Raw genomic sequence first — 20,503 nt, forward strand, 5'->3', positions numbered from 1 at the left:
AGCGGCGCTAACGGCTGCAGACAGGAAGATACTGCCAGCACCGGAAACGTGCTCGTCATCTCCGAGCATGAAGTAAGGAGAGCCTTCAAGAGAGTGAACACCAGGAAAGCAGCAGGACCAGACGGCATCCCAGGTCGTATCCTAAGAGACTGCGCATACAAGCTAGCTCCTGTGTTCACTGAGATATTCAACATCTCTTTATCTCAGTCGGTGATCCCCACATGCTTCAAAGAGTCCATCATTGTTCCTGTCCCGAAGAAACCCCACCCTGCTTCTCTCAATGACTATCGCCCTGTAGCCCTCACCTCAGTAGTGATGAAGTGCTTTGAACGCCTGGTCAGAGACTTCATCATTTCTTCACTACCAGACACACTGGACCCACTACAGTTCGCTTACCGTCCAAATCGTTCCACAGACGATGCCATCTCTCATCTCCTCCACACATCACTCACTCACTTGGACACTAGAAGGGGGAATTATGTTAAAATGCTCTTCATAGACTACAGCTCTGCATTTAACACCATAATTCCCTCCACACTCACCACCAAGCTGGAGCATCTGGGACTCAGCTCATCTATGTGTCAGTGGATCTCCAACTTCCTAACTGGCAGACCACAGGCAGTAAGGATGGGCGGACATGTCTCAGCCTCCACCACTCTCAGCACTGGAGCCCCCCAGGGGTGTGTTCTGAGCCCCCTGCTGTACTCTTTGTACACATATGACTGTGTGGCCACTACCAGCTCCACCACCATCATCAAGTTTGCTGACGACACCGTCGTGGTGGGCCTGATCTCTGATAACAACGAGACGGCCTACCTGAAGGAGATTAGGAATCTGGAGAACTGGTGCCAGAGGAACAACCTCCTTCTAAACGTCAGTAAGACAAAGGAGCTGATAGTGGACTTCAGCACTAAGCAGGAGAGGAACTACCAGACCCCCGTCATCAACGAGTGCCCAGTGGAGAGAGTGGACAGCTTCAAATACCTCGGAGTTCACATCACGCAGGACCTGTCATGGTCCTGTCACATCAACACCGTGGTGAAAAAGGCCCGACAGCGTCTCTACCACCTCAGACGCTTGAGAGACTTCCAACTGCCCTCCAAGGTGCTCAGGAACTTTTACTCGTGCACCATAGAGAGCATCCTGGCGGGAAACATCTTAACCTGGTTCGGGAACAGCACCATGCAGGACAGACGAGCTCTACAGAGGGTTGTGCGGTCAGCTGAGCGCACCATCCGCTCCGAGCTCCCTGACCTGCACTCAATCTACAGCAGGCGGTGCTGGACCAAGGCCAGGAAGATCGTGAAGGACCTCAGCCATCCCAACAACAGACTGTTCTCTCTGTTGAGGTCAGGAAAGCGATTCCGCTCCCTGAAGACCAACACAGAGAGACTGAGGAGGAGCTTCTTCCCGCAGGCGATACGGTCTCTCAATCACACCACCACACAGTACTGACCCACACATATAGTTCTTACACACACACTGGACTTTCTGGACTTTGGTTTTGCACAACACTGGTCACTATATTCTTCATTTCCGGTTAATACTTGTACAGCTGCTGTTATTGTGTATATATTTATTTATATTTAGATTTCTTCATACATTCTTATATAGTTCTATATTGTGTATTGTGTATTTTGTTGTACAGTTATTTTATTTTCAACTTTAATTTATATATTTATCTTTATCTTATTCTTCCCAGTTAAATTTACCCTTCATTCTAATTTGTGTTGTACAGTTATTTCATTTTTAACCTTAATTTATATTTTATTCCTTCCTAGTTAAATTTACCCTTTTTAATTTTTCATATTTATTTCCTATCTTATTCATAGCCTTTTCCTTTTTTGTTCTCTTTAGGTCACGAGCAGTTGTCCAAGCATTTCACTACATATCGTACTGTGTATGACTGTGTACGTGACAAATAAAATTTGAATTTGAATTTGAATTAAACTAGAAATTCATTGAAAATCAGTGTCAACTGATTGACATTAAAACAAACAATGGAACATTATCATTGATGTATTGGCCTCCTTAGAGCGCAGACCTAAACATTATTAAAGAACTGTGGGATCATCTTAACAGAGAACAGAGCAAAAGGCAGCCAACGCTTTGAATGTCCTTCAAGAAGCCTGGAGAACTATTCCTGAAGACTGCTTAAAGAAAGCGAGTTTAGACTGTGATGAAGAATAAAGGTGGCCATACCAAATATTGACTTTCAAGCTTGTACAATTGTAATAAGTAGTGATTGCAGCAAGAAATGAGGGATTACTCAAGACAGTACTACACCGATTTTGTGAAGAGGATTATAAAACCTTAAAAAAAATCAAATATACATAGTAAATATGTTGAAAGAAGAAAAGAGCTCTTCTAAGTTAATGCACGCTGAGTATAATGTATTTGTGCTGTGACTGTGGTCACAGTCGAGTGTGGTTAAAAAAAATTGCAGGCAAGAAGTAATTGTAGCTGTGAAGAGGAAATGCTTAATCCTTAAGAATGGGTTTCTTTGCTTTGCTGTCATCACAGGGGAATTCAGATAAGGGTAACAAGAAGACACAGTATAAATACACTGAATTCCCTTAGCTGTAATTCAATTACAGATTGAAAACTAGTGTCAAAAACATGGATTGATTTAATTAAATGAATGGTTTTGAATCAATAAAAGCGAAGAGATAGTTCACTCTTTTTATTTGTCAAACTTATATTTGTCGTTCTTGCTCGTGTCTGTATTGCAAAAACCACATAGCATCTGTGTTTGGTATCCTGCCCCGATGCACCCCTTTCACGGACCACACGTATGACTAGAAAAATTCTTGTTGTCGACAAATGCTATGTAAAGAAAAGGTTAACCATAAGCAGCGTGACAAGGCTGGGAGGAGAGTTAGCGGCCCAGTCAGTGACCTGGCATTTCGAGATGTCTCTATTAGCCTGCTAGCATGCTCCGTCCAGCTCTCAGCACCACTCTCTGTCGTGAAGGACACCGGGCCAATTAGAGCCTACAGGATTTAAGGGGACTGTGGAGGTGGAGGGGGAGGGGGGTTGGCAGGTGGCGACACTGCGTAGGTGGTATAATAAAGATGAGAAGATGGAATAGTGAGTGGCTCACCGCATGCAGTTAGAAACCTGCTTTCATACGATAGTCAAATGAGGTAACAAGGCAAGAAATCAAAACCGTGACCGGAAGGTGTGTGTGTGTGTGTGTGTGCAGGCTCAGACGTGAGGAGTATACACGCTGTGAGATGCTGTCTCCCTCTGAGCATTATTATTTATTTCATTTTTTTTGTTCCCATTTGAGTTTGCACCACTTCAAACCCACTCGCTGACATCATTCCATGAGCTTTTAGCTTTGAAATGGAAATTAATCACACAGGAGTATTCCCTTAAGGGCCGCCTGTAATACATAAAATGGAGCTTTTGGCACAATGTTTCACCACTGAGATTCAGGGTTGATAAAAAAAAAAATTGTGGCTGCAGAACATGACTTCATGGATTTGTGAGAAGACGCAGCACAGATTGCAGACTTAAAGACCGTGCTGCCGAAGTTTGAAACCAGAAGAAGTTTCAGTCCCCCGGTGTAAGGGCATACAGCACCCTTTTGAGTAGCAGTTCAAGTGTAAAATTTCATTTCATTTTCTAACTATAATTAACTTTCTTGGATATATCATGGGAAATCAGGGTACTTACACCGTCCAGGGTCTCTGCTTATTAGTGCTGCAAACTCAGCACTGCTCAGTACCGTCTGAAAATAAAAGCCTAATAATACAAACCTTTGTTGAAGTGTATACAGTGCATATGTGATTTAGTACTTTAATATATGTAGAATTATTAAATTCTCCATATGAAGGTTGAACTAGTTGCTTAGAAAGACCCAAAGTATAGTATGTGTTAGCTTAGCAAAAGCTAAACAGGTGTCTTAGCTTTGCTAAGTTAATCAGTGAGTATAGTCAGGGTATTTACAATGTAGAGTGGCACTTGGTGTGGTCTTCAGCTGCTGTAGCCCCTCTGCTACAAGGTTCAGCATGTTGTGCATTCAGAGATGCTCTTCTTCATGCCCTGGTTTTAAAGAGTGGTTTTTTGAGGTACTTTCAGTACCGATCAGTACATCAGTATCAGCTCAAAGCAGGCTGGTCATTCTCCTTTGACCTCTGGCATCAACACAGCAATATCACCCAGAGAACTGCTGCTCACTGGATATTTTCTGTTTTCCAGCCCATTCTCTGTAACCTTAGAGATTGTTGTGTTGTGTGGGAAAATCCCAGTAAAACAACCTCTGACACCAACCACCATGCCAGGTTAAAAGTCCCCTAAATCACCTTTCTCCTCCATTCTGATATTTCTTTTAAACTTCAGTACGTCATTATGACCATGTCCACATGCCTGATTTGATATATTTGCATTAACAAATAGTTAATTGACTTGTTTAATGGGGAATTTAGGGTTGGAACCACCAGCTTAGCTTAACAGAAAGACAAGAATCACACATATGGTAGTTTACTTCTCCTGAGATAAGCTAGCCAAGTGCAGAAGAAATTATTTTCATCTAAGCACAATATAAAATTATTCCTTCCAAAAATACCCCATAAAACAGTACGGCAAAAACAAAATGATAGTTATTATAGTTATTATATGCTTGGTTCCCCGGCCAGATGTTGAGAGGAAGCGTGGAATTAAACATGTCTCTTGATTTACTGTAAAATCTGTTTCAACACCTGTGCACTTCTACCACCTACCAGTTGACCTTTACCTTGACAAACACAAATAATTCTCACCATGCTTGTCACTAAGCAACAGTATCGGTACAGCAGCCCTGATTTCCATCCGAAATTACTTCTCCAGCCTCTCTGGGAAATGTTCACGCGTTCAAAGAGAAAACAGGCAGACATATTCTCTCCAGTCTTTTCAGATACCAGGTAGGGTACATGGCTCGAGTTGTTTTAACTCTACTAGATATGCCGACGTCAGAAATCTTAGTTACAACTTTAAAACTGAACCATCTGGTCTTGTGTGGGCATGTCCTTTAGTGTTATGCACATTGTATGTGGATGGGGAAAGCTACATTGACAGAGAAGGGATGAAATGCAACAAATACACAAGGGTGGACTCAAACTTGCACAATCTACCAGCTGAGCTATCGGGGTGCCCTTAAACCAGTACATTGGTAGGGGATCCTTGGTATTCTGTAGGTTGCGTGGTGGTGGATCAGGTTTCTTCCAGCTTCTGGGGACTTTGGAGACCTTTTGGAGTCCTTGAGCCATTCCTGAACTCATAGTAGCTTCTTCTTGGGGGAGACCTTTCCCATCAATTTCGGGTATATTCTTAAAAAGTAACCTAATTTGTATCAAGGTTCTCAGATTTTGGTTAAATGAATTTTTAAACATCCATATGTACATTTTCAAGTGTGCACATCAATGTATATATTCCCAAATCTTGCTCTGCACATAAGAATATCCAGTCTCACAGCTGTGCAGAGTAGAAATAACAGTCCTTTGCCAACATTATCTGACAGTTTGAAAAGTGGAGCACTCCTACCGCTTACTGATGCAACAGCGCTGCACATGCATGCCAGCACAAATCGTATGCACATTGGATGATCTGTCATTGTATAAAATATTACATTTCAGATCAGCTCTGATCTACAGTAATTCAAATCAACCTTTCAGATGTAGTGTTTCAGGCTAATATGTGATGTTTACTCATATTTGAGATGAATAATGATGCAATATTTTGCCTCCCAGCCACCGTGGCGTGGGCTTTCACTTCTGCTGTAGTTTTCCATCACATAGGCCACAGACCCTTGCCCTTGTTTTCAGGCGAACTCGATTTACCGAAGTGTACCTGAGTTAGAAAACAGTTTGTGGTTTTTGTGGGGGTTTTATTTTTACTCCAAACATTTTACATTGAAACTAATGTCAGGTCTTTGGTAGATTTAAGTCACAAAACACCAAGATGTTTTTTTGACCCCGAGATATGTGCCAGGGACCTGGCAGATGTATGTGTGGGTGTGTTCACACTTCACGGTTCCTGTTTTCCAGGAACTCACTTAGACCTCCACTTAAGACTTTCAGTAACAAGTATGATGGGTATGAGTGTTTTTTGTAAACAAAGATGAATTTTTTTCCTTTGCCAACGCCTTAAGTGTTTCAATCTGTGTCGAGTTACACATGGGTGCCGCCTCTTTAAAAAACCATCAGCATGGATCTATATCTCAGCCTTGTGATCCCCTGTCATATCTGCCCGACTGGCCTCTCAATGGAGAACGATGAGCTAACAGGCACTGTGAGAAAACCCTAAAAGAATTACCTTATATACTCACATAACCTTTACCCCAGGAGCTAACCTTTCTGCTATATTTGCTGGAGACCAGCATAAAAAGTAAAACTTCATTATTAGGTTTTATGAAGCTGCTATAAGTCCACGTAGCTGCAAAATGATTACTTCTAATAGTTCTTCTCTGTGCATGGTCAATAAAAGAAGTTTCACTGCAGAGTGATAATTTCTATGTGGGACACCAATTATTAGCAGCACTTTGTAAAGCTAATGTAAGATATTGCCATGGCAGCAGTGGGTGTATTATAGTTATTCTTTATCCTCCCAGCACTTCCCAGTCTGCTTTGTTTGGCTTGTTCATTGATCAACAAGAATTAGATGAGTTTTCATATTCAAATACCCTGCAGCAGGCAGCAGACAAATGCTCAAGTGGCACTCACACCTTTTTGTGCTATTAGCCCCATGCGTCATTAAACAGGGGCTAGAAATAGCTGTAATTTTGGTAACCTTAAAAAGATTATCTGCTCGTATATCATGCCTGTTTTTTCACAAGAGCACAGCAGGACAGATTTTGCTTTTTTAACGAGCATTGTTTTCTTGTTGTTTTTTCGTTTGTAACAGTTGTTCCGAAACAGGCTTTATAAGTAGACATTGATCTTTATTTTCCAATGTTTTGTTTAGTACCTGTTTTATGCTAATTCTGGTTAACTGTGAAATGGACTGACTGGAGGTCAGGTATCCTGCTATGGAAAACACTCATTTTTTATGTTCTCAATCCATTTGAATGGTTTTTATCATCTGTAATCACTTCCATAGATATTACCAGTAGGCATTCTTTTTACCTACTAGCCCCTGCCATCTCACATCATCATATCATACCTCATGTAGCTGAGGTTGTGCCTTCTTGGAGAACAGAAATAATGGGAAATAATGTCTCTGCTCTGTCTGGTTACAGCTAGGCTTGGTGTATGTTTTGCTTTTTATCTTCTGTATATAGTGAGATGTGATAAAGGTTAGATGAGATGTAAGAAATAGCTAAACACCAAAAAAATGACAATAAAAACATTGATTTTCTTTATATTTATATTCATTGTGTAAGACAAAGTAATCAGTTATGGGCACAATTAGTGTCACATTCTAGTCACCCTAAAGTGTCACTGCAGTAAAAATTGTTTGGCAAAATGTATTTGCGAACAATAACGTACACATAGCGCAGTGTCTCCCATCCTTTTGGAGCCACGGCACGTTTCACATTAGAAAAAGCCCTGTGTACCAGACATAGTGGAATTTGCCTGACTTGTCCCAAGTATACCTTTTTTTGTCTTTCCTCTGACCACTGCTTATGCTAGGACCTTCATCTGGCTCGGAATTCTAGGACCAAGATCAGACTGAATACTTTTACTTTTTAAATATTTACCTATTACTATTGCGCGCTGCGTTGTCTCACTCGTAGCATGACTATGTAATTTCTTCTTCTGTTTTACTGGCAGTTGGCAACCCATTTAATTGGAGCAAGAAGTGGTACTGCCCTCTAGTGTAAGAGAATGTAATTGTTCTGCCTGTTTCTCACGCCGGTCGCTTAGAGCAGCGGTCCCCAACCCCCGAGCCGCGAGAGTTGAGGCTCAGGTATGAAATGTATGGTTTTCAGGGTTTTTATCGGTTTTCAGCATTATTTTGTTATCGTTTTTATCGTTTACTCGGTTTTCCTGGGTCTTTTCACGTGTGTTATGAATAAATCTTCTTTTTTCGGTACCGGTACTAGTTTTATTTTGTTGTATTTATCCGCGATACCTTAAAGGCCGGTCCGTGAAAATAATGTCGGGCATAAACCGGTCCGTGGCGCAAAAAAGGTTGGGGACCGCTGGCTTAGAGTACCAATCAGGTGAAACTAGATAATCTTCTATGGCACACCTGATCATTTCTCACGGCACACCTATGTGCCGCAACACAGTGGTTGGGAAGCACTGACATAGCGTACATGTAACATATTAACAGCATACCAGTACATGTAACATAGGCGTAATGTCGCCATAAATTACTATGCCTGATATATCCAACTTGTAAATGTTCACTGACATTAACAGAACAGACATACACGCACTGCTTTTCAGTTGCTTTTTTATGTCTATCACATTGAAAATATGCTTGATGACTGATGAGCTGTAGAATTTTTTTAATTCAACAGTTCTTAAACTTTAGAATCAATTAAACTTGATATTTTGATATTTCTTCTACCATTTCACTTTCGTTTTATTTCTTCTCCACCAACAAAGTGCCTCATTTATAACCATTTTGATGCATTAACACCAAAGAAATATACCAATAAATAAATAAACTGTTTAGCACTGGTTTACTATTAAAGTGCTGGTGCTCAAAGTGGGAACCTGACTTTAGTGGAATTGGAGAGGAAGGAATTTACCAGTGCCTGGGAGAGGCAGCCTAGCCTTTGTCCACCATGATTATCTGACGGTATTATTATCTCATACTGTGCTCGTACAAACTTTTTGAAATATGAGTTGGTCCTCAAAAAGCTCAAACGCTCTTCACCAATACCGGCACCATGTCCATGGTGGAGGTGGAATTTTTCCACTGACATAGTGAGATAGTGAGATGTTACGAAATGACTCTAGTGATCCGTGGAAGTCTCCTATGAGGCCGTCATGTGAGACTGTTTCTCTTGGTGACTGATGTTAAACTTTAGGTTATTTTTATTTTTCACCCTTAAATATAGACCCACGCATTAATAGTGTTATTTTCTTTCACTTTCTGAAGCTTTGAATTTTTCTGAGAAAAGCCACATGGTCTGATTTCTAAGCTGAAAAGGGATTTACCTCTTACCGGAGATTATTAAATAGGAGCCAGGCTCTTGTACAGAACAGCTTAGTTGGAAAAAGTGCTTACTTTGTTCAAATTTATGAGAATATACCTCGACACTTTGAGGGTTTTGGTGTCAACTCTTCTCATTGAAGCCACTTAGCTACAGTATGACACCATTCTTTCTCCTCTCTTAAACAAGGGAGACAATGATAATGAAGAGAAGGCTGTGAAAATCCATTTTATGCTAATGAACACAATATCCTGCCAAGAGAAAAAGAAAATAAGCTTTCAAGTATCAGAGTGTTTCTCCAGTACACCAACTGTGATCAAATAGTCGAAGCAATGGATTCTACTCTTTGCACACGCTGTTTGTAATGTGGGAGAGTATATAGATTTCTAGAAAAGGGAGTACTTTGTAACAGAAACATCATCTCGCTAAACCTTCTGGCAAAATGTGTGTGATAGGTCGGTGCTGTAGTGCATCGTGACAGTCACACTATTATCCCCATACCAATGTGTCACAAGCAATCAACGTCAAGAGCCTCAGCGAGTCAACAGAGCAGTAATTTTCATGGGGGAAATGTGTCATGACTCATATGGTGTTTGCTTATCGGCAGTCACGGACGGGCAGCTCCTACCTTCATGTAGTTTTGTTCCACTGATGCGCTAAAATGCTACCATCTAAAAAAGTTGCTAGCACATACTTTATGTCAGGAAAAAGTAGAGCTTGGAACTGAGCTGAGGTTGTGTCTATTGTAGATGCCTGGTCTTTAGAACTCGGGAAAAATAGTTGCAGATATGCACTGTATAGGTATAAAGTGCATAGTTTATCTCAGACAGTGTCTCAGAATTGCACTCTTCCCAGACAGAAGTAATTCCAAGGTCCAAGGTTGACTAAGGAACTGGTTGTGGACTTCGGGAGGTCCAGAGAAGGTCCACTGCCGGTTCAGATAGAGGGGGAGGAGGTGGAGGTGGTCAACAAGTACAAGTACCTCGGGCTGTGGGTGGACAATAAACTGGACTGGTCATGCAACACAGAGCACCTGTATAAAAAAGCCCAAAGCCGACTGTACTTCCTCAGGAGGCTGAGGTCTTTTAACATCTGCAGGAAGCTCCTGAGGATGTTTTACCAGTCGGTGGTTGCTGGAGTACTTTTCTATGCTGTGGTGTGCTGGGGGAGCAGCACAGCAAAGAGGGACTCATCCAGGCTGGAGAAACTGATCAGGAAGGCTAGCTCTGTGGTCGGCATGAAGCTGGACACTGTGGTGACAGTGGCAGAGAAAAGGACATTAAAGAAACTGATGGACATTATGAACAATGCTGGGCATCCTCTGCACACGGCCATAAACAATCAGAAGAGTCTGTTCAGTGACAGGTTGCTTCTCCCCAAGACAAGAACTAACAGACTTAAAAACTCCTTTGTCCCACACGCCATCAGACTGTTTAACTCCTCTCTGGAGGGGAGAGGGAGGGGAAACAGGAGGACAAAGGAGGGGGGAACAACTAAGCTGTAGTGCCTCTTCACCTCACTGTACAATACCTTGTGCAATACTTTTTGTAAATAGTCAACAGTGCAATAGACTCAATACTTGAAATGTGCAATTCACTTGTATTTTTATTTTTTATTCCTATTTATTCTATTTATCCCCTTTGTATATTTTATTTATATTTGTCTCTGTATTTATATATGTGTGTATATATATATATATATATATATATATATGTATATATATATATATATATATATATATATATATATATATATATATATATATATATATATATATGTATATATATATATATATATATATATATATATATATATATATATATATATGTATATATATATGTATATATATATATATATATATATATATATATATATATATATATATATATGTATATATATATATATATATATATATATATATATATATATATATATGTATATGTATATATATATATATGTATATATATATATATATATATATATATATATAACAATTCTGTAACTGTAACTTCGGTCGTTGCTGTGCTTTTTGGAAGTCGAATTTCCCAGAGGAACCCACCCGAGGGATTAATAAAGTTCTATCTTATCTCTTATCTTATCTTATCTTATGATTTATGGATTTTAAGATGCACACTGTAGACAGAATTCAGATTTACTTGGGGTGAACCTTTTGGTAAGATATTTTATTAAAGAGTCAATATTCTCTCTTATGACTTTTTGACTTTAATTTTGTTTTGTTTTTTTCTGATCTAGCGTTTGTATTTGGAGTCTGTGTTTTCAGAGCTGCAAACACTGGAATAAGAACACGTGTACCCTTTCAGCCCTGCACGTTCTGAGTCAGAATTCTTTCTGTTCCTTTTGTTTCATTGTCTCAAACAAACTTGTTAAAAGCTTTCAGACGCTACTTTTATGTACACCTCAGTAATGAGGCAGCTAGAATCCCTGCTCAAAAGCGTGTTTGAAGTTATGATGTTGCCAAATTTTACCAAACAATCTGTATCTTAGCTTCATTTTACCAACCAAAAGTCCAAAAGCTTTTGACAGCAAAGCATTAGCCGATCTCTCCTGATTAATTGATAGAATCTGTCCACCATCAGACATTTCATGTTCAACACTTGCCTTTGGCTCAAACAGCAAATCAGCCTTTCATCATCACGATGGCACCTCAAAAGTCCAATGCTGTCTTATGTGTTTGGGTCCAAAGCAGAGAGGAGAGACTTTGGAGTGAGTTAGCTCCAAAAGTCTACAATATCTGCCTCGCCGCACCAGGCAAACACTTTTTGCAGCAGTTCCTTAAAATGTAAGAAAAATGAAGGAAGCAGGCAATTATTTATGACACTGCCACTTGGCCAAAGCTGGAGTCTGACTGTACCATCTGCTGCATTAGAATTCAAGCGTCATCAGACCCGGCTAAGTTTTTCCAAATTGTAGGCTCAGTTTCCTGTTCTTAGTTGACTGGGAATGAGATTCAATTCAATTCAATTCAATTTTATTTATATAGCGCCAAATCACAACATAAGTCGCCTCAAGGCGCTTCATAGATACAGAGAAAAACCCAACAATCATATGACCCCCTATGAGCAAGCACTTTGGCAACAGTGGGAAGGAAAAACTCCCTTTTAACAGGAAGAAACCTCCGGCAGAACCAGGCTCAGGGAGGGGCGGCCATCTGCTGCGACCGGTTGGGGTGAGAGAAGGAAGACAGGATAAAGACATGCTGTGGAAGAGAGACAGAGGTTAATAACAGATATGATTCAATGCAGAGAGGTCTATTAATACATAGTGGTCTTCTGCTGCTGTAGCCCATCTACATGAAAGCACAGAGATGCTCTTCTGCATATATTGGTTGTAATGCGTTGCTATTTGAGTTATTGAGCGTTCCCACCATCTTGAAGCAATCTGGTCTTGTTGAACTTTAACGGGCCATCTTGACCATACCCACTCGGTTAAATGCACTGAGTTGCTGCCCTGTGATTGGTTGGTTGGTTAGATATTTGCATGAGCGAGCAGTTTTTGTACATAACAAAGTGGCTTTATCACTGGTCTAGTAAAAAAGTTGTTAGTAAGCCTTGAAGTTCTTTATTCTTTTTAGCTTTAGACAGACAAAGTTATCAAAACAGTAATTACACAAGTTAGAAGCTGACTTTTAAGGACACTTGAACATTAGGCAGCTACGCAGTCAAGTGTTTTCCTGCTAACATGTAGGAGTCAAACAAACAATAAAGACAGGACTTAATCATTATTGAACTCTCCCAGCTTTTTTCTTTTCAACGTGCTGCTGTCATCCAATTCAAAATGCAATTATATTTAATAAAATCATGAATTATTTTAATTTGAATGAATATTTCAATTTAAATCTTTTAATGAAGTTGTGCATGTGAACGGGGATTTTGCTGTTGATTATTGCTGCTGTTCTTTGTCTGCTGGATGAAGCATGCTGAGGTTAGGTCTCTTAACAGCTAATCTTACTCGTTATACAAAGAACCACCATGAACCAGCCAACTACACAGCTGAGGTTACAGCAACAAATTAATAAAGTTGATGAAAACAAACCTCGAAGCCATACTTCATCCGCACGTCTCTTCGCCAACATTTTCCCAGCGCATTTTTAACTTGTTATATTGTCTCCAAGAGACCAAGTAATTAAACAGTCCACATTTAAAGCTTCAATAACTGATGCTTTTGATCAGCTTGGGTCAGTGCAACATCTTATAACCCCATTGCAATACCAGTTTATGCATCTAGCATAGAGCAATGCTGCTAGTTGGGTTCTAGGACACTGCGTTGCTTCTGTTTTGGTCTGTACCACATCCTGCAGCGAAATACTCCAATAACACACTATTTTATGCCATTTTATTGCAGGCCAGAAAGAGCATAGCAGGTTTATTATTGCTTTTTTAAATGTGAACAGAAGTAATGACTAAAGTGGAGTTGATAAGAGTGTTGAGAGTGAACCGAAATATTAAAGATATGGCCAATAAAAGCCAAAACAGGGAGTTATCTACATTTACTCAATAAAGCACCTAAATAAACTAACCAATTACTTTGACTGCTTTATAATCAAACCCTGCGTTTAGATGTTTTTTGTGGGAATAATTCAAGGACATTAAACAAATAGCGTCCTGCTCAGGTAATAAAGTGTCTGGTCTTCAGCAGAAGTCCCCATTAGCTAGCTTTTTGGGTCATTAAACTAATGACTATATTAACATTTGTTTACCTGGCCCCCGCCCTGCTCTGTTACTCACTGCGAAGCACGCTACCAGCCTAAGGAGATTCATTTTCACCAACTTGCACATGCTTATTGTTCATTTGCTCTTTGCTCCCCCCTGTAGGACAATCCGGGAGCACCTGGGAGAGCAGGAGGTTTCGATCTCTCTGACCATCGAGTCTCTGGAGGAGGCCGACCTGGGCAACTACTCCTGCTACGTGGAGAATGGCAACGGGCGGCGACAGGCCAACGTCCAACTCGTCAAGAAAGGTGAGCCAAGCTCACAGATTCACGTGCAAGCTGGAAAAAGACAAATCGGTATTTAAATCAGGAAGTGCATTTCAACATAAATCTAGCAGATGAATAGAGTAGCCTTTATATTTAATAATAGGATGTTACAGCTTTCCAGGACAAAAGCACCATTTAATACCACAGGCCTCCACTCTGACAGTGGAGAGAATCTCCTGCAGCAGTTCACCAAGTAATAAGAAGAACTACTGGCGGGATCCTGGGAGTTGACCAGTTGTTTCCTGCCTCGGGCGGGGAAAGAAAATAGGACAGTTTGGTGGATAGTGCATAAAGCCTATTCATCCACCTCAGCCTGAGGAAGCATTAGTTTGCGTGGGGGAGAGAGAGAAAGAGAAATTACTTACTGAGAGAGGCAGCCTTCGGTGTTGTGATGCCAGACAAGCTGTTTGAGTGTCTGGCAGTGACCTCTCCCAACACACAAATCCTCCTTTGATCGCTGAACTCTCACTCATTTTCTCATCTTTCATCACTGGCGACTGTCTCCTCCGCCCCTTCCCCACTTCCAGGGTTTTTATCCAAGCAAACTTTTTTTAAAATTTCCCTATGATTTCGCCTCACTGAGGATCGACTGTTTGAAAGTTGATTCCATGATGATTTTTTTAGAGAGATGCACATCTTCAGTGTGGTTATGTAAGTCTTTTTTTTTTCATATTTTTTTATTAGGCAAGGCCAGAGGAAGCGAGGGGGGGAGGTGTCTTTGCATCCTTAAAGTTGTCAGCATTGAATACATTAACATAGTAAGATATTTCTCTTCTCTTTTAAGCCTACTGCTTTGGATCCAGCTTTGATGCCAGCCCAGTTCCCCTCCATTTGCTATATTAAAGGGGCTTATGCTGCAAAGTCGAATCTCAGAATAAACAGGGGAAGATTAGCCCTGTCCTCTCACAGGATAGCGAGACCACGTGAAATTGACTCAATTCAGTGTTGTTTGGGTTTTTGTGCTGCGTCCGTAGAGCGCAGGTTCCATGCAGGACTAGTTAGTGTTAACACTGCTTTTCTAAAATGTGTCTCCTCACTTGTGTCGTGGAGCTGAAAACAGCACTCGGAATGACTTTACTCTTTCCCCTCGTTGTAGATAATCATGGCGCATCAGTCAGAATATGCATAGCATGAAGTCTTAGCATCCTTTTTTCCACTTCTTCTTCTTGCTATCGAGAAGTTGGAATTCTCCCAGCATTAACAACACCAGCAGCACTGACAGTAAATTGCTCCCAGCACTGGAAGTTCAGCGTAGATTCTCCATTTGTGAACGCGAAGAGCAGCAGGTTCAGGTTTCCAAATTTTATTTTACTACTGAATGAGTGCTTCGCCTTTTCATCATCCCTCTTTTCATCCACATCCCTAGACGATGAGAGATGCAGAAATGGGGGCAAGAGAACGAGATGATGAATTGCCCGATGCCATGTGGCTCCATCAAATCCAGCCTTCTAGTCGTCAGGAGCTAATTTGTCTTAATCTGTCCCTCTGCAGCGCTGCTACAATATGGATGCCAGGCAGAGAAGAATTGGCCTCCTCTGCTGTAATCTCTGCTGCTTGAGAAGCAGCTGGCTCGTTATTCTGTCCAGATATCTGAGCGGAGAAGCGGTGAGCGCTACGGCAGGACGGCAGAGTGAGAGGGTGGCGGGGGAAAGGACGGTAAAGAAGAAGCGAGGGATCCGGGTTCTCGTGGTGCTTGTTAGCTGAGGCACCTCTCTCAGAGAAAACTAAGTCGGGATGATACTTGGTGGCCAAAGTGACAGAAACTGAGGCAAAGCGAGAAAGTCTGAGGCTCAGTGGGGTAAAGCTGTGTTTATGCTTCCCTACGTTTGTTTTGAGTATTTTTTTTTTCCCGTTCGCGCATATGTTCGTCCGTGAGTTTGGCTGAAGGTCGACGCGGGACAGGCGTGATGAAGCGGCACGCGCCGTGCTCGTTAGCTCTCCAGAACATCATCCTTCATCACGCGAGCTGTCAGCCTGATGGCCGCTGCAGTGGGACGGGCATCGCGCAGTCCAGCGGGGTTAAACGTGCGTCCGTGATGGATGGTGATGCACACGAGGCCTCTCTGTCCGTGTTTATGTGTATGCGCAGCTTTGCAGTCAGTCCAGGTTTTTTACTGTTGTCCATTAGTCAGCCAATGAAGGGTGACCACCCAGATTTTGTGAGGCGTAGCCAAAAAGGAAACTGCAAAAGATGGACAGAAAACACTGTAACAAAGAAAAAGCCTTGAAAATGAGACAAGAGCACGAAAAGACAAAGCAAACGACCTGAATTTCAAGGCAACTTACTAGACCATGCAGCCTAATGGTTGAGTCCATTGTCCAGTAGTGTGACATATCACCTTCAATTTGCCCGAGGCAAACTCTGACTGAATAATGTCATTGTATGGACCTTTTTTAAGATACCATGAGTAGATAAACACTCTGTGCAATAGTTTTAAGGCTCATTTATTTACCCCCAAGGAGCCAGACTTCAGCAGTAGTTCTCCAGGCTTTCAGAAGCTCTTTCATTGTTTTTCTTTGAACATTAGCTGCTTTTTTCTTTGTAGTGCAGTTCTTGTACCTGACCATTTTTAGTTAGCTGAGCCACTTAGCACTGACATATAAGTCAAGGGATGAGCCGTGTTGTCTACACATGACAGACAATTTGCAAAGATCCAATTTTAAATAGTGTTTTTTATTTGTACTGGCATAAAATTGCATTTTTGCACCAACAGAGTGATTCCGAAAGAGTTATTTGTAGAAAACGTGCCATATCTCAACACGGTGTGCAGTGTGTCCTTAAAAAGTTTGAGGAAATTTGACAAGTAGAGGATAAAAGTGGCAGGCCTTAAAAACTACCTACAGCAAATACACAATGTCTGAGTCAAGTCAGGTTCTTAAGAAACAGGACAAAAAATCCAGTAAAGACCTGACACAGGACATGAGAGATGTATCTGACCCTTTAGTTGAGTCAAGTTTGCTGAAGCCTCAAAAATGGAAGTGTGGCTGTGAAGAAGGCATTTTTATGGAACGGAAACAGTGAAAAAGACTGAGGTATGCCATATTGCACAAGAACTGGACTGAAACAAGTGGAAACAAGTCTGATGAAGTGATGAAATGAAAAGTCTATGAGGAGGTACAACAGCGAGTGTCCATAGTCATCTGTGAAACACAGTGGAGGCTATGTCATGGTTTGAGGAGCACTTTAAACAGTGGTGTTGGAGATTCTATAAAAACTGATGGAGTCTGATTTTGGTTCACCATGAAATACCATCTGGAAATCATCCGATTGGTAACATCTTCATTTTTCAGCATGACCATAATACCAATTATGGATTGGCCTCCCCAGAGCTCGAACCTCAACATTACTGAAGCAGTGTGGGATCATCTTGTCAGAGAACAGAAGAAAAGGCAGCCAACATCCAAAGAAGAGCCCTGAATGTCCTTTAACAAGCCTGGGGAACTATTCCTGAAGATTAACTAAAGAAATGACGAGAAAGCTGCCTATGAATGTTCAGGCTGTGATAAAGAATAAACGGGTCATACCAAATATTCACTTTCAAGCTTGTTAGAATTGTATAACAAGTGTTTTTGCCTGTGTTTCCATGCATGTTCGTTCACATCACAGTAAATCACTGCACATATTTCTCATTTTCTTGGCAAAATATGAAGAAATGAGGCGTGACTCAAGACTTTTGCACATCACTGTAAAACTGAATTATCACCAGTGAAGTTCCTAGAATTTAGCGTCCGCTGATCCTTCATGTTTTCATGAGATAATGGCGGGCTGCAGTGATGACAGATGGCAGGAAGCGCAGGCTGCTTCGATCTGTTTGTGTGCCGGGCAGTTCAGCTAACAGCCAGGAGCTTCACCTCTCAGCAGCCGCTCTCATGTAACTGATCTTCATAAGCGCGGTGCTCAGATCTGTCACATGCTATTGTTGCACTAGTTGCCTCAGTGTGAGTTTTCTCTTTTTTTATTATTGTTATCCAGTCAAGCCAGGAGGCGTTTAATGACAGGTATAGAACTGGCTGTACTTTCATTCCGCTTTGAGTTATGTGTCATCTGGATCCGGTCCAGCCACAATAAGCGACACGCAAAAGATGGAGAGGAAAAGCGAGAAAAAGTGACACAAACACACGCTGAATGAATGCAGCCACGGGAGACTCATAAAGCCTTTTTTGCAAACAAATGTGGAGGTGCAACAAAGCCATTTCATTAATAATAAATAGCTTTTTTTTAACCATCGTGACCGCGTCACGCATTACTTCTTGATTGATTATTTACTGCTGTTCCGTTACTGGATACAAACCTGCTCCAGTGCACCACAGTGTAAAAGAAAAGAAATACAAGGGAATTAGAAAAGCAAAGGACTAAGAATTTGTGATAAAATAAAGGTAGTCTTGTAGAGTCAAATGTCTGCAGTAAAAAAGATTTTTTTTTGTTGTTTTTTTTAAGGGAAACAAAACCTCGAAATGACTATTGTGATTACAAAATCCTCAAAATCTTAAAAACCTGTTTAACTTTTTTCTGAAAATTTCAAAAAGCTTGAAATCAGCCACAGATTATAAAAGGAGGAGGATGGTTAATTGATGGTTGGAAACAAGTCGGTCTAAGCAGTCGCTTTCTGGAGAAATAAGGGAAATTGATTGCACCGCGGATCAATTTGCAAAGGAGGGAAGGCATGGAAAATGCTAATGAGAAGCACCCATGTTATCCACATTTACTGGAAATCAGAGAAATTTTTCAGCTTGCAGGGTGTGATTTTTGGCACTTTTTGGAAGACTGGATATCCTGCTTGTTTTTTCCTCTCACTCCTCTCTGTTTTTTACCCCCCATCCCTACTCCACCCTATGTTTTGGCTTACTAGCGGAGCTGATGTACACTGTGGAGCTTGCCGGAGGTCTGGGAGCCATCCTGATGCTGCTCATCTGCCTCGTGACGCTGTACAAGTGCTACCGGATCGAGCTCATGCTCTTCTACAGGAACCACTTCGGCAGCGAGGATATAGATGGAGGTAAGATGTTGTTATTCATTTTAATAATATTTGGCGACGAGTCCTTTCCCTCAGTGTGAATCAAATCTCCAGACCTGAACCGATATCACCTAAGAAAACACCGGAGCCATTTTTCATATCTTAAAGCTGCACGTGGCACAGTTTTATGTAAATGTATGCATCTTTTCTAAGTATAAATAACACAGAGAGGAGCAAACGATAGTTTCTCATTCACAAATCTTTTCAATCCATATGCAGTAGACTGTCCCCGAAACAGCATCACCATCCTTGATGTGGCTCCTTTTCTTGTCGTCTTTGTTAACAAAAAAAAAAGGTTCACGCTGAGAGTGCTGTTTCCTTATATAACAAAGCACAACCTCTGGGTAACGGAGACTGGATTGTTCAGTTTTCACTGGTTGCGTTTCAGAGCCTCCAACAGGCAAAGCTGCACAGTTTAGCTTTAAAGGGGACAGTGCGGCCTTGATCACTTAAGCGCTGCGAGCGCGGCGGCAGCAGCTGCTGCTGATGTGCTTTCTATTTTAGGGGACATTTAGTCACTGTGTGTATTTTTTTCCCATTATTATTCTGTTGCAGATGGGGTAACTAACACCCACTCACCCAGTAATGTGAACGCTTGTAGTTCACATATGCTGCTTTCACCATGTTACCCAACGTGTCACTGTCACTTTATTCAGAGCTGCTTATCTTGTAAACTTTTTTTTTGGTTATACTGAAGCAGCTGCTGTTTTGTGGGATTATACGGCATCGATCTATTCACAGTTCTCAACGGCTCACAAGAGTAAAATATAGAACAATAACCACTTTGTCACGAGGAATAAACAGCAGTTGATTGCACTGAATTTTTTCACCAATCACAAGTAGTTGCTGCTCAACCTCTGGGCGCCCACTTTCAACATTTAAACATTAAATGTAGACATTTTTGTGTTTCATAAAGCATATTAGCTCAGGTTGAACTTTTCATTTCATGACACTCCAGATGTTTTCAGTTGGTGAAAAGTCTGGACTGCAGACAGCCCATTTAAATCGTTGGAGTCTACTCTTATGCCATCACTGACGCAGGCTTTCAAACTGAGCGTCGATGGTTCCTCTCTTCTTTAGTCTGAAAGATGTGGCGTCCATGTTTATCACAAAGACCTTCAAATTATGAATCATCTGATCAAAGAACAGTTTTCCACTTTGCCTCATTCCATTTTGAACAAGCTTCAGCTAAGAGAAGATGCTGTTATTTCTGGATTATGCTCATATGGGATTCCTGAGTCAATGCAGTGATTTCCACTGCTTTCATTGTAGTGCAGACTGACGGCTCAAAGATCACTGGCATCCAAAACAGATTTTTAGCCTTGTCTCTTGCACACAAAGATTTGTCCAGATTCTCTGAATTATTTGATTACATTATGATCTGTAGATGATGAGATATTC

General features: G+C 41.1%; 1 protein-coding gene across 3 annotated transcripts in view; it reads left to right on the plus strand.

Annotated features, from left to right (window-relative positions):
* LOC147302397 (interleukin-1 receptor accessory protein-like 1-B) overlaps positions 1–20,503 on the plus strand; it is a 346,491-nt gene that overhangs the window by 308,063 nt on the left and 17,925 nt on the right. For all 3 annotated transcript variants that reach the window (XM_086282654.1, XM_086282652.1, XM_086282653.1), the window contains 2 exons: positions 13,924–14,069; positions 18,938–19,084. In XM_086282654.1, coding sequence (XP_086138780.1) covers positions 13,924–14,069; positions 18,938–19,084 — 293 coding nt within the window. The remainder of the gene's footprint in view (positions 1–13,923; positions 14,070–18,937; positions 19,085–20,503) is intronic.

Source organism: Aulonocara sp. 'chitande type north' Nkhata Bay, linkage group LG23 (genome assembly GCF_057382095.1).
Source record: "Aulonocara sp. 'chitande type north' Nkhata Bay isolate Kocher_YH1m ecotype deep benthic linkage group LG23, A_spYH_male_GT1.1, whole genome shotgun sequence".
In the NCBI taxonomy this organism is placed as follows: Eukaryota; Metazoa; Chordata; class Actinopteri; order Cichliformes; family Cichlidae; genus Aulonocara; species Aulonocara sp. 'chitande type north' Nkhata Bay.